Genomic DNA, 15,691 nt, shown 5'->3' on the forward strand with positions numbered 1-15,691 from the left:
GTATATCATTCTATATCATTCTCTAGCCTATCGTCCATCCACAGACACAAAAATCAAAATATAGAATCGTTCGATAACGACTCGAAAGGAAGAGAAACAAACAAACACGCAGCGCTACTTTTACATTTATTTTCCTATAACCCATGAAAAATATTTTTATTGGTAAATAATTCTAAGCCAGCGAAGAGTTTCTAAACTGCTATCTAATTTAGTGCCTTTGCGATTGGAGCAGCTCGCTTTGACTCTGCTTTAAATTTGCAACAATCCGAAATCAGGCGGAAAACTATCTTACTAAGTTCGGACTAAATGAACGAGAAGTTTCTGACAGTATACTGCAACATCGGTCCAAGACGTCCTCGTATGGCCTCGAAGGATCCCAAGTTAATATTTTCAAATAATTAAACTTCTTAGAGTGTAATAAATTACACCTTCTGGTGCCTTCTAGATACCTATCACTATCCATCGTACCTACGCTACGCGTTATGTTGTAAGTGTCGACCAAATTTGATTTGCATTATTTTGTTATTATCATACTACGACGTCATCATCTTAATACCTATATCTCTAGTAGCGATCATTTTTAAATAGTGGTTAAGAACTAAAAGGCAGCAAATAAATAGAGTAGGTAATTGTATGTCATACGTAAACAAATGATTATTTTTTATCTAGCTTTCCGGCCGTTGCTTCGCTCGCGTAGTCAAAAGAAAAAAGACACCTTGAGGTTTTTCCGGAATAAGATCATATGTCCTTTCTTATGCTACAAACTATCTTTGTACCAAATTTAATCCAAATCGGTTAATTGGTTCAGGCGTGAAGAAGGGACGAACAAACAGAGTTATTTTCATGATATTAAATTTTAATATTTTTAGGATTATTAGGGTTTTAATCCAAGAAACTACTTAATTAATTACCCACCTACATTATGTTTTAATAATTAAATACAAATTTAAATTACCTCTTGAAGTATAAAAATCGTTTCCCATATTGATTATTGCCTTATTTTCGAATCCCACTCCGTTTCCCAACTGAAAGATCTTAAAAAATGAAGAAAAACTTTTATAATTACAACCAAGCTTACTCTTAAAATAAGCGAATACATCATTTAGGTAGCTATTAAGTTAATTTTATTATATAACATTATGTAACATATTTTCATTATGAAAGTTTAGAAAATCGAATCGAAAATGCAAAAGAGGTAACAGTTGATATTAATATATATATATATAATAGTTTATTAGTTAATATAATAAAAATGATTTAAAAATAATAATTCGCTTACGTTGCCAAGCCAATCCCAAGCTGGGAGCTGCCACATCTGCCATCCATTAGAATACCTCAATGAAAAACAAAATAATTTATTAATTTTCGTGTGCATTGAAACAATATTATGCAGAGAAATAAAAAAATTCCTTCCATAATATACCAAAAATGAATTATTATTTTTTTATACTAAGAAAACCAAACTTACTCGTAAATTATACCACTACCTCACAAATGTTACATGAACCATGAAATCAATATATAAGTGCCAGATTACATTTCAAATAGAGAATACAGTTGAATGAACCGATTTAGATATAATTTGTATACATGTTTTATGCGGTTGTGTATAAAATCCCTTATTATATTTGTTAATTTAATTTGTATTCAATTATTACTAGAAAAAAATTAAGAATGAGTATTGTAACTATTTATATTACTAACGCCATCTATGAAGAATTTTAGTACTAAGTTGGATTGGATACTAGGTTGTGCAATTTGCATTTCTAATCCGATTCTACTAACACCATCTCTTAGGGAACTTTTAGTAATAATTAAATCAAAAAGAATAAATATGCATTTTTATAATTCAACATTGCATGCTTCTGGCATAATATAAATTTAAACTAAACCATGAAATAGGTAGACTAAAAGCTTTGCAGTTTCTGCAATGTGTTTGAGGCTACAAAAAAACGGTGATTTTGCGAAGGAAAAAGATGAAACTGCTTTCTCTTTGATCACATTCGTTGTATCTCAGGATACAATTGAATCTGGACTGTTTAAGAGATATGTAGATTTTTGACGTTATCAAAAATTCTCGGTTGGTTCTAAATTCATAGCGTTCATACATAAATACTAACTGACCCGACTTACGCTGTTCTGCCTTACTCTTTATATTTATGGGTACGAAAAATAGATTTTGGATCCTCATACCTACCCGATATGCAAACAAAATTTCATGAGAATCGGTCCAGCCGATTCGGAGGACTATAGTAACTAAATTTGTGACACGAGAATTTTATATATATGTATAAACGTAACATTTATAGTATGTAATTTGGCATCAGTAATAAAATAGGGTATTTTAAACACAATTTAGTACGAAACTAAAAGAAATCCTTTAAAAATGTTAAGTTAATAGATTTAAACAAGCGATAATAATACGAATGATAGATCAATAATCGAACAAATCTACGCTCAATATGGAGACATAACTGTTGCAATAATTTGTTTCAAAATGTGGTATATATTTTGGACTTACGTGTTTTGTGTCATGGCAGCAGTACCCTCTTCTCCATTATTTATACTATGGGCTATAAAATAAAAATCTCATTATTAATTGTCATCAACACCACAATAATTTGCAGCATATTTTACTCACCCCATTTCGAACCGGAAACTCTATTATTGATGAATCCTACTAATATTATAAATGCGAAAGTTTGGAAGGATGTGTGTGTGTTTGTTACTCTTTTACGCAAAAACTACTGAACCGATTGCAATGAAATTTGGTACGTAGACAGCTGGAAAACTGAAATAACATATAGGCAACTTTTTGTACCGATATTCCTACGGGATACGGACTCACGCGGGTGAAACCGCGGGGCGCAGGTAGTTTAATATAAATTCATTAAATTATCAACTACAATGACATATATGAGAAATTTTGAAAGAATAGAAAAAATTTGATCACGAGGCAGGAACCTGCGTTTCATGCCTAACCGTAGCAACGCCTAGCCTCTCGGCCAATCGTGATTCCGCCACAGTAATCGAATTTCTTCTATTCTTTCGGTTTCATGTGCCTAAGGGGCACCCCACGCCATTTATTGAGATGATTAAGAACCATCACAACCAATACGAAACATTATTTCAATGATTTGTTAAATTTAATTTTTAGTTTTATAGCATTGAAATGCTTCATAATTGAGAAATTTTGAAATATATTATTTAAAATATATTATTAATAGGCACATGAAAATGTCATTTTATTTAATTTTTAGTTTTATAAAACTAAAAATTAAATAAAATGACATATTTTTATATGGGTTATGAATATTTTTTTTAGAGCAATATATGCATGACGTACCTTTCCAAGCGTGTATGAAGCTGAAAAATGAACATAATACAAGTATATAAATACTCTTTGATATCATGTTTATACAATATTTAAGAATATTTTATATGTTAAAAAACAAATCGTTACACTGAACTGAAGTAAACTAATTTGACTGCTGCTTATAAATTAAAGTTTATTTGTCTGATTTCCTTTAAATTAGGCATATCTTACACTGAGCGTGCGCCTCATGGATATTTATGTCTTACTAATATTATAAACGCGATAGCTTGAAAGCATGGATGGATGTTTGTTACTCTGTCGTCCGAGAACAACTTATCGGATGTGTATGAAATTTGGTATCGAGATAGATTATAGACTGGATACACACATATGTGCTACTTTTAAACTTTTAACGAGAGTAACGCCGCGGGTTACAGCAAGTAATGAAGCACTGAAGCTTTGCCGACGCGTCGTATCCAATAAACCTTAATTCTTATCATGTTAGGGGACGAAATTTATTAAAATAATAGGCCTGAAATACGTGACTTAATAAATTTAATCAAATAACGATTTTCTAAAAATAAAATTGTTTTGAACTTAAAAAATACTCATTTATTGTATTATTTTTTTTATCGTTTTATTTTTTGATTTTATTTGTTAAAATTCAACTGTACTAACGAAGCATAAAAATGTATTATTTTATAACCGAACGGGTTTTTCTCGAATAATTTTAAGGTGTCGTCAAATGTAATAGGATAACATGAAAAGTGTAGGTTAGGTCGCATTAATATGGAAGCGTGATGATTTTCTCGGAAACCCATGCGATATCCCGGTCGTTTGTTAAGCTCTCGAATTATGTGGCGCCCGGGGGAGTTCTCGGGAGCAACACAAAACAAATTTTACTTTTTCGCTCAGAAATTTACTTTCTATCTGCCTGCCTGGGTAATCCGGGTAAATTATAGTCTTCCTTAATAAATTGTTGTCTAGATTTTCGATGCAAATTTTTAATTTCCGTTTTTTTTCGGTTCCAGGTAGTGTGTTTATGTTTAATAATGATGATTATTTCTTATGAGTATAAGAGATAGGTATATAATAGCAATGCTAAGAAAAATATGGCTTACATTTAAGAATTAAAAAATGCATTGAGATATTACAAGTATGATCATTGATTATTTGAACGTAAAACGTTGTGTGAGGATATTTAAATCTTTTTGTCTTTTTGATAACCCCTAGTTGATAAATTTCAAGATAGTGCAAAAGAGTCTCAATGCAATTCATAAAATATGTACAGAATACTCTGGCAAAAGTGAAAACGTTTTCCATTGGTTGTATTTTATTGCATTTCCACAACGAACGGGAATAAAATCATTGATAAGTTAGATAAACACGGGCGTAAACAATAGAAGGATATAAAGTTAGGTTGCGGCCATGTCACGGCGGACTAACACAAATAGCTCAATTAAACAGGGCCGTTATGCCCAGAACATCCCTCCGACAACAAATGGTGTAGTCATCTGTTCACGGGCAGGTACTGTGTCGCGTTAAAACTCGACGCTGACGCTTTGTTTTTAAGTGTTACATTTTCAACATTATATACGCTTGTAAGATATAATGAATAGGGCTACGAGAAACTAATTGATTTCATTGATTGGGTTTATTGTGATTGGAAGTTAATTTTTATCTGTATCAAAGCACTTATGGTAATAGTAACAAGCTCAACCAGGGAATTATAATTTACTTTGTAAATATATCCAATTAATATTAAGAATTTCGTACAAATAACCTTTTATAATATTAAATTATATTTTATAAAATACTTTTGTTGGCGAATCAATACAATACTAAATATATTGCCTAGTAGCTTTCCGCCCGCGGCTTCGCCCGCGTGGAACTCGGTTATATCGCTTTCAACTCCTTCTTCTATTTTTTTCGCGATAAAAATTATCTTATGTCCATTCCCAAGTTCTGTTCTACCTTCATACCAAATAACAAAAAAAAATGGTTCAGTGGTTTTGACATGAAAACGTAACAGATAGACAGACAGAGTTACTTTCGCATTTATAATATTAGTAGGGATAGTACTCACGTACCTGTCGTACATATTATACAACATGAACACTTTATGTTATAAGTATAGATTCTTGTTTCATATGTTACTTAACAGGATGTTCATGAAATTGCTTGAATTATTTTTAACAGTACGACAAATTAAATGGTTTAACATGCTCCAACATTGATAAAGGTACAAAAGTCGGTACAGTAATCCAAAAGAGGTTTGCTCATTTAAATCAAAAGGCAATACGCTCTATTCTATTCGCGGAACACACAGCACAAGCAAGACTCTCGAAACTTCGAAGCAATACGGCCGCTTGCTTAATTGGCTAGAGTTTTCCCTTAATATTTACAACTTTTAAGCAAATGCAGTTGAAATGCATTCGAGAGTTTCGTAATACACTCGCTTTAGCTTTGGTAGGTTTTTCTTAAACAATTTGCATCGGGTTCCGATTTGAATTGGATTTAATTAAAGTCGCTACCGAGTCTTTAATTGTAAGAAGATATTTCTTTGATTACAATATCAAAATAAATAGGTAATATTTTTAGTTACAAATAGACAACAAATGAATTATAAATCGGATAAAATGTATTACGGCGATGTATATAGAAAGTGTAGTAGAGTGATTGAAAAATCATTAAGGATATGTATGACTGTACTAAAGGTTAATAATAAGGAAAGGTTTGTTGAAAAGTTCATAAGCCGTCCATCCAGACTTAACCTGCAGGTCTACGAGAAGTGAGTTTATTTAAAAAATTGTCGTATGAATAAAAGAATTACTCTCATATGTGTTACAAATACAGAACCATCCAAATTATTAAATAGAAGAGAAAAGAGAGTCGCCACTCAAAATTGTTTCTAGTGTTTTCGTGTTGCTAGGAAACCCATTGGCGTTGCTAGGAAACGATGAGTTATAAATTTGTTTGAAGTTACGATAGGAATAGCGAGAACTTGTTGATATAAACTAACAGCTCTAATGAGGATATTCGTAGTTTTTTTGTTTAATTATTTAGACTTACGTCATAACACGACTTAAGATATAAAGTTTTTCATGTGATTGAGGATACAAGGAAATTCCTGTTTCCTGTTGATGTATATGTTATCGTAAAATTATAAAAACCGTTATTTTATAGCCTTTCTCACGACATTGAAAACTGTCGAAAAAATTCGTTGAGATCTGTAGCATTATTAGTATTGTAGGTGTATTGTACATATATATAAAATATATTGTCGAGTAGCAATGATAGAGATTATAAAAGTCTTTTTAAATAGAAATTTAAATCTTGACATTTATAGCTTTTTAAAATATCAAAGCGGTTTTAACACTTACACATTTAAAAGTGTAGCAATACCTAGGTATTAGGTTATAATTATGTGTATAGCATAAAATGAGCTCAGAATTTTGTTCATAATTAAATCATCAAAGTAAGTGATATCCTACAACGATATTATCATTTCTCGAGACACGGTATATATTATGTAACTTCTAAGATGTAAATTTCGTATATCAAAGTATTCGCGTTGTTTTATGTTAAATAATAATTTAATACAACAGGCATTTAGTGTATGTCTCATAACATTAATCAATACACGTATGCTCAAATATGTTGTAATTAAATTTGCAGCGAATGCCATTATTATGAAGCGTCTGATTTGTTTATGTCAAGATAATAAAATAGAGTTTATATACGGGTAAATGTCGTTGGAATTCACGAGCGTTGATAGAATTTTCAGTAGGGTTGATGGAAAAAACAATTCACGCGAAGGGTTTTCCGATGCAACATTTGAAAAACAATATCTTCTTCAATGTCTCAGTCTATCGCCCAGGAGTCAATGACGGGCTTTGGAAAAGTGTCACGTAATATGTAAATCGTTCAGGTCGCGATGTGTCCCGACTGTCAAAAACAACCGCTCTCGAAGAGATCTTGGGGCGATTTTTTCTCAATGATGTCGTTTCTTCAAATCAAATGAATTTTTTCTTTTGACATGAATTATTTAATAGCATTAATGATTATATAATTTAAAAAGAAATCCAATTATGTTGGAAAATTTTAATTAATATTCAATAAAACTTTTCAAATAATCCGTTTAGATCTGTAGGCGGGTACTTTCAAATACCAAACCCTTGGAATTCGATAATATTCGTTTCGATAAATTCAGGAGATTTAACGAGATAAGGTAATCAAAATGAAGACTCAGTTAAATATTGCACTGTCGCTTACTAAAAACTATTTTATTTTATATCCGTCATCAGTATTAAGTAACTGTAGGAAAACTGGATGGTACAGTCAATATGCTAAACAAATAATTTATGTCTTTTATTATAACATAATATTTTCTAAATATAATGATGTAAAATTGCGGTTTTAAACTTCCGGTTTTTTTGTTTTCTGTTTGTTTGTAATAATTAAAATTAAAATTAAAAAACACAATAAGTATCATTTGATTAATTGATACTTGGGTATTTTGTTCCAATTTCGTCCTGCGCTAATGTGATTAAATAAAATTTTCTTCCAAATCACAAATTCCACGGAAATCTAAACAACAACGCATCAAACACAATTTTTAGCAGTGCCTACACTAAATTTCGAAATGACCGATGTGTATATTATTCTAAATAATTGATCCTCTATAATAAAATGGCTATTAGACCCAAGCAGGTATTAAAAGAACCGCTTAATGGTAAAACAATATAGCGAGGATGTCCCGACGTGATGCCTTTGTTTAAATATGCAACGTGTCATCGCCGGTGACGCTCTCGAAATATTACAACGCCTGTTAGCATAATAAAAGAGCACCGCTACAGGCGGGGCATTATTGCATTAACGAGGTGCAGGGGAAATGAAATGGCATCCGCATATTTTTCTAAGAAGTACCTTTAAAATTTTATGCATTGTTTCTTCTTTGCACTGCTTAGTTTGTATCAGCGCAGAGTTCTTTCCCACTGAGTTGACAAGACAGTTTGATTGTAGTTGCATATACTTCCTGGACTACAATCAAATAAATCTTATACAAGTTTAAAATAGCGAATGTCGTTCGTAAAAGATTGACAGTGTTCCTTTTTAGCACGAAAAGAATAAGACACATAATCTCTCCAAGGTACCTTAAACTTATATTAAGCAAACAATAGAGCATCTATAAAAACCGTTCATATTTCACTTGTACTGAAAAACATAAACGTCGGAGCGGTCTTAAAGTTACAATATCTTTTTAAGAACAATGAAACGAACATAGACTGTTGAGAAACATTTACAACTCTCATTTCTGATTCCCGCTTAACACAACGTTAGTAGTCCAGCAGCGTCGCAGCAATACTATTTTCTCATAGACGCCAACGAGATTGAACAGGAGTAAGGCGATCATAACTCACACTTAAATATAGCCCGAGGTGTAATCTCGAGCGTGGATGCGCAATAATCCCAGCCGTCCATTCTATCAGTTAAGCCTGTTACTTTTATACCATTATTCTCAATTCTCATTCCTTGGAGAAAAATGACATGAGACCGGTTGTATTGGGGAAACTTTCTTACAGTTACCCATATTACCACCTACATATGGTTTAGAGTAAAGACGTTATGTTTCAAATAAAGCTATTAAATCTAATAAAATTAAAATGTACACTAGTTCGCCATAAACAAATAAAGTAAAATTCTTTCCATCGTATTCCTTCTTTAATTAAAAAAAAAATCCAAATTTATATTTTATACACATTTTCAGGTAATGAAAAATACTTCAATATGCACAGAACTAAAATGTGAAAGGATAAAGCTTTATTGGAAATAATTTAAATTCTTGATGTACAGGATGGCGAAACTGATATAGGAAAATTCTAAAAGCTTACAACGTTGTCAAAGCTCTTCAGTCAATTTGCTCCGTCAAGAAGTTCCTTTTAAAGTTTGCTCTTAGGTAGGCAGTGTAAGGGGCATTTACATGTTATTGAATTTTTAGACCTCCATTAACATGATCCCGATATGGGCCACCTTTCTTTGGCTTTATGCTTAGTTTATATGTAAAAATATACTCAATGCACTGAAGGATTACACGTGCAGAACAAATTTGTTCTCACGTGACATTTAATAAACTTTCATGTCTTTTTATAAGTAGATAATATGGTTTCCTTCCAGTGCTCTTACTACAATTTTAACTTATTACTTTTTTTAATAATTGACTGTATTTTATACATGTAAATCACCGAACATAAAGCTGTGAAAGAACTGTATAATTACGAAATTAAAATATATGTACGTAGCAGATTCATCCACGCAGTTAACAGCACATTCAATTTAGATTCGTGCATAATGCATGCGGTCGGCAAGCACGAGCCTAGGGAACATTTGCCGTATCTAATTACGCATTATGCTTTGCCATGTAGACGGGCACGTCTACCGATGATGAATATTAGATCGTGGGCCAGCTTACACCAGCCTCTGTATTGGAGCCAATGCGCTCTCCGTAATTGCTTTGTTCGACGGCATAATGCTACGGACGAGTGTGATCCTCTGAACTGACATCCGCTTCGTTAAATATGATTGAACTGAAATTATTTTAAATGCTCAGTAACCGAATAAGAAGATGTAGGGTAGTGCTGCGAAGAGTTCGTAATATTTACTGTATTTTGTACTATGAAAGCAGGATTTTGCGTAATGTGTAAATAGATTTCAATAATAAAATGAACGTACCTAATGTCATTTTCAAACGATATTTTACAATAATTTAAATATTTTAAATAAAGTTGTTGTTATATAATAAGTTTTCCCGGGTTAAATGTATGTATAATGTGTTGCAAATTCTATAATTCATGACCAATAGTAATGTTTCATTTTATCATTTGTACCTCCATTGTGATCATCAGAAACACTTTTATACAAACAAAAATTGACAAATCGATTGTACGATAAATTAGCCTTAGCTTGCTTTCTTGTTTAAAGGTTTTTTTGTTTGTAAATGTTTACGAATGAGAAATTTTTTTGTTTACTTCATTTGTAGAGTCTATAATAGAAACAAAAACATGCTTGAATATACAGGTGCCTTATAGATAAAGATTATTTAACCAAAAAAGAGCAGTATAAAACAAGCCATTACATTTTATAAATTAAAAGCATTAGAAATGTCGAAATATATCAACGGGAAACGTAGGAGCCCGTATCTCGTACGTGCCGATCTGGTCACTGTAATTTGTTCCTACTCAGGGTGCATTAAACCTTTTGGTCGCAATCGAACCGAGAGCTGAGATGTTTGAGAACGTATCAAATGGCAGACTAAGATAATGCTGATTAGGTCTATGTGCGTCCGCAATGAGTTTTTCTTGCAATCTACTGTTGTACGTGTTGCGCTTTCAAACCTATTCATTTTAGATAAACTTTATATCGATGCTTGTGTGGCATTAATTGACAAATACGCAAATTTCAAGATTGGAATCAAGATCATAACGCCTACAATGACGTCTGAAAGCAATACTAATTCCAGGGTGTGGAAGTGATAGCGCCTATATAGGATCTATATTTTTTCCCCACTGGTATGTATGGCTTATTCAACATGATCGCATGTTTTATTTTGTATTATAAAACGGTCTATGAAATGTCCTAGAGTTGTTTTATTTATAGCTAACAATCAGTCTGAGAACATTATTCGCAAAGTGCAAAGTTAATAGGAAAAACTGTTTTGTGCTCTGATTAAAAATGGTCCGTCGAGAGTGTGGTTACAAAAATTAACATGACCAAAGCGTTTCTGGAGCGTGCACGTGATTGTTGTGACACGAAAAGAGGTGGATTTCAAAGAGTTACGCAAAAACATTTTAAAAGCCTACCTTTGACTCCTTTGTGTCGACTGGTAGGGGTTTGAAACTAAAAATATGATTACTTTAGATGCGTGCGTACCGTCATACTTTTGTATACAAGCTTTAAAACTGTAAAAACGTTTAATATTATATGAATTCGAGTAAGACAAGTCGAAGAATAATAAAGCATTATATTACTTTTCGTACGAAAATTGAGTTCTTTTATTAGAATTTATAAAAAAATCTGAAACAACCTCTTCTTTTCATGTAACAAAGCTTTAACCTAGAGGTTATTTTTGATCGTGTTCTTTTTCCTTTGTGCAACTCACAAGCAAAGTAAAAGCATATCGTTAGTAATCCCTGATATGAAACAAACTGATCAATTTAAGCGGCTTATTTCGAATATTAATGCTACAAAAATATTATATGTATGCTTCCGGAACTGTGTCACAATTCCAAACCTATATAGACAATGACGAAAATATTGTATCGATTATTATTTAACATATAGGAATTGTATAAAATTCCCATATAGTATTAGAAAATCATTAAAAAATCTACGAATCTTAGACTGTGTAAACTGAGACTGATACTGAATGATCAGAATAATCTCCCCCTAAATAATCATCGTATTTAATTATATCCATCGTTTCTCTATTCACAATTATTATTCATAAGACTTATAACTTTTTTCAAGAAACTATTCTCACTGATACTTATCGTTACTGCAATTCATTGCAAACAACACACATAATATAACTGTTTACTGGCGGAACTTTATTTTCTTAATAATCATGATAAAGCAACAAAATAGCAATTTGCTAGACCATAAAAATAATTGAGTTCAAAGTACGTTTAGGCAATAAAAAGCGTGAAAGCAGGCCCAATAACCTTTAGTGGGTGGACGTGGGAAACGCAGCACCTGTTAAGTAGTAGGAAATAGAGGAAGGAGATATTAGGTACCCACATCATTGGGCCGGATAGCTGTTTGAGTACTTCGTATTCTATTATGCTATAAGCGATTGACACTTTTGACGTAAGTATAACTATATTAGTAATTAAAGAATCTACTAGTCATTGTGTACAATGTGTCCACGAGTAACATTTGTAAGAGAGGAATATCAGCTTTAATTACAAATAAGATTAATAATCATTCACGTATAAGATACTTTTATTTTTATATTTTAAATTCGTTGAAGTAGAAATAAAAATTTCTATCAAAATACAATTAAAAATATAAAAACATCGGCTGCTTTTAAGTATTTTACTGTCGCTTTATAGAGCATAATGCGGCTCCTGCAGTTTCCGCCACATTCATATAAATCAATTGAGTACGCACCGTGAGCTACATTCATTCATTTCCAACAAAAAACCCTCAGCTAACATGTGCACTGAATATATATTCAGAATATAGCAAAATCATAGAAAATGCTCTAAAAATTACAATGTTTTATTGCTCGGGAAAATCGCAGCTTCATCACACTGTAGTCTCTTGAAAATGAAGACTAGTGTTAAGGGCATCTTTACAGCTCACCAGGGAGTGGAGTAACCGTAAGTTATGACGGCATTTTCTGTTCCCTTATGAGGAAATACGACAGTTTCTCCGAAGAGATCCTTTGGTCGAGTCTATGATTGCCCTGAGCTAATAAGCTCGCGGCTAGTTGAGTTCATGAAACTATCAATCACTCTATTTGCGTACTCATGTGGGTTTCATTTAATGCTATACGCTCTGGACTAGCTATTTTGGATAAATGTATTTTTAAGTATATAGATAACTAGCTGTTCGCCCCGGCTTTGCTCGGGGTACATATAATATAGCCTATGTCACTCAGCTAAGTTGTAGCTTTCTAATGGTGAAAGAATTTTTAAAATCGGTCTAGTAGTTATTGAGTTTATCCATTACAAACAAACAAACAAATTATTCCTCTTTATAATATTACTGTAGATGTTTACTCTTTTTTATGTACAACTTGACACTCGTCCCGACTTCGCACAAATATCAAGATTTCTTTTTTATCCTAAGGGAGCATTTAATTGGGATGAAAAGTATCACCCAAATCAGCTTATACCCTGTCTGAATACCAAACGTCATCAAAATCCGTTCAGTAGTTACAGCGTGATTGACGGACAAACATCCAAACAAACAAACTTTCACATTTATAATATTAGTGTGATAAGATAAGCGTGATGATTGTTATTGTTGTTTTTAAGCATTGATAAAAAAAGTTTTTTAGTAACCTAGCTGGTTAGCCTTTCAATTTTATTATTTTAAGTTATGAACAGCTCTTCCATAACTTTTTTAATATAATAAATGATTACATTACACTTCCTGTTCTTATCAACAGATTAACTGAAGCATTTGAGCATCACTATTTGCACGCATTTGGAGGCTAATATGAAGATTCAATTATTATACAAAAATAATATATAAAACGGAAATAAATTATTATTTGTTTAGACTGAGATGATTGAAGAGATATGAGTTTATATTACAATTCGTCTTTATTTGCTATCAAATATTGTTTGTAGTTAATAAAGTAAGGTTTTATATATACAGCAAAATTATTTTATTTTTAATAAAATCTAGAATGGTAAGCATTACTAGAGACCGGCATGTTGAGTAAGAAAGATAAACATCACTAAACGTATTTCCAGAAGCGACGAGAATTGAATTTTCAGACGAAAAAAACGAATCTGTTTTATTTAAACGACTGATTTGAGAGCAAACACCCGTCGAAGACTGAAACAGCTATTCCTTAGTTAAATTATAATGCAATAGTTTATGTATACAATTAAGACAGATGAAGAGATAGTTATTCCACTATATACGATACTACTATATACGATATTTAATGAATTTTGGTTTATAGAATTTTCCCACTACCACTCTATATCCAACGGAGTAGGCACTGTGAAAAGTTTTTTAAAACGTTACAAATGGTTTGCTCGGGTAGGCCTTAAATAGTTTTATATAGGTACGTGTACGTTTTTTTTAATCCTAAGTTAATTTGCTTAATTTGATATTTTTATGTTATATTTAAAGTTACATTTGCAGTTGTACGTATAGACAGTTCATTCTAACACAAGAGAATTAAAAAATATTAAAGAAATAATTAAAATGTAGCAGCACAAACCCCTTACATCTGCTTCACACACTACAAAGCGTTTAAGATTTTAATTTTAACTGTCAACGTCGTTAAAGCAAAATGCCATAAAATATGTGAGTCGGCGCAAGAAATATTTCGGGCCCGGGGCACGAAGTTAATTAGCGTGTTTTCTTTGATTACAGTCATCAGTGCACCGGGTGCTTGGAACAGCGTCTCGGCTCAGGTGACTCGACGCGACGTTATAACTAAATTAGATCGTTTCCTTTCCTTCAATAAAAATAGCGATAAAGTTAATTGTGTAAGGTGGCCGGCGCCGCGTTGTATCAACATGTGCCGAGAATTGATTTTTGTCACGTATTTTCAGGAGAACTCCAAAAGATGTAAAAATATGGGCTCGAGCTAGGCGTTTACAGTAAAAATCTTACTTTTATGTAATTTTTTTGAGTTACTATTTTGATTTTATTGTTTTATACTGCATTTTTTACACTCCTCATTACTTCTTAAAGCAAACGTTTGTCAACTTTTTAATTATGTTTGTCGATGACACTTGCATATTTTATTTAGGTAACGGACAACTGAGCTAGTGGTTCGTCTGTTGGAAAGCGGTCACCATATTTTAAAGAGGTTAAGTCGCTGGAATTCTTTGCCCACTCTTAAGAGATAAGGGTTATCCCTTATGGAAAGGATTGACGATGAGAATAAATGATATGTGGTAGTCGAGCACGCTTCGGCACGAATCGGGCCAGCTCGCACCGGGGAAGTACCACACCCCCACAGAAAACCGGCGTGAAATAGCATTCTGCTGTGTTTCGTTCGGTGAGTGGGGGAGCCGGAGGCCCATATCCTTTTCCTTCCCCTTCCCAGTCCTTTCCTTTATTCCTCTCGCAAATCCTTTCTTAATCCCTTCCCAATTTAAAGTCGGCAATCCATTTGTAGAGGCGTAAAGTCTGTAATCGACTTTACGTCTCTACAAATGTTCATGGGCGGTGGTAGCGCTTACCATCAGGCGTCCCACCAGCTCCATTGCCGACTGTGACATAAAAAAAAAAAAAAAAAAAAATGAATTGATAAGTAAGGGTGGAGAAAAGAAAACCGGATTTGGGCCGTAATATTTCTTTTCGTTTGTAATTATTTAGGTACCCACATTCTCTATATTCTATTATTTTATATTAATATGTATGTTAGTCTATAACATATTTATTTTATATTTGAGTCTGTATAATTTGTTCGTTGCCTATATAAATAATAAAAAATAATGTAATAAAATTACATAGATAAACAATAGGCACTTCCTTTGCGAAGATCTTCACAGTTATACTATGCTACAGGTATTTTAATTCGTGAAAAAGATTATAACACAGAGTTTTACCTACTTAACGCACATAAATCGTATGTAAACTATTATAAAACAAAATGCACCTCACTGTACATAATTTCCC

General features: G+C 32.5%; 1 protein-coding gene across 1 annotated transcript; it reads right to left on the minus strand.

Annotated features, from left to right (window-relative positions):
* Positions 1-533: 533 nt before the first annotated feature.
* On the minus strand, positions 534-3,471 carry LOC119833373. Its single transcript, XM_038357359.1, has 5 exons — positions 3,347-3,471; positions 2,522-2,573; positions 1,280-1,334; positions 956-1,034; positions 534-598 (listed from the first exon to the last, which is right to left on the minus strand). The coding sequence occupies exons 1-5, from the start codon at positions 3,411-3,413 to the stop codon at positions 534-536; spliced, it is 318 nt and encodes a 105-aa protein (XP_038213287.1). The 5' UTR covers positions 3,414-3,471.
* Between the last annotated feature and the right edge of the window lie 12,220 nt (positions 3,472-15,691).

The sequence above is a fragment of the Zerene cesonia genome, chromosome 17 (assembly GCF_012273895.1).
Source record: "Zerene cesonia ecotype Mississippi chromosome 17, Zerene_cesonia_1.1, whole genome shotgun sequence".
Classification (NCBI taxonomy): domain Eukaryota; kingdom Metazoa; phylum Arthropoda; class Insecta; order Lepidoptera; family Pieridae; genus Zerene; species Zerene cesonia.

What these genes read in the sequence shown, in the direction of transcription:
- LOC119833373 (XM_038357359.1), bottom strand. Translation starts at nt 3,413, where the DNA reads ATGATATCAAAGAGTATTTATATACTTGTATTATGTTCATTTTTCAGC. An exon ending in CTTCATACACGCTTGGAAAG is followed by an intron (nt 2,574 to 3,346) that starts GTACGTCATGCA and finishes TTTATTTTATAG; the next exon opens with CCCATAGTATAAATAATGGA. An exon ending in CTTGGGATTGGCTTGGCAAC is followed by an intron (nt 1,035 to 1,279) that starts GTAAGCGAATTA and finishes TCATTTTTTAAG; the next exon opens with ATCTTTCAGTTGGGAAACGG.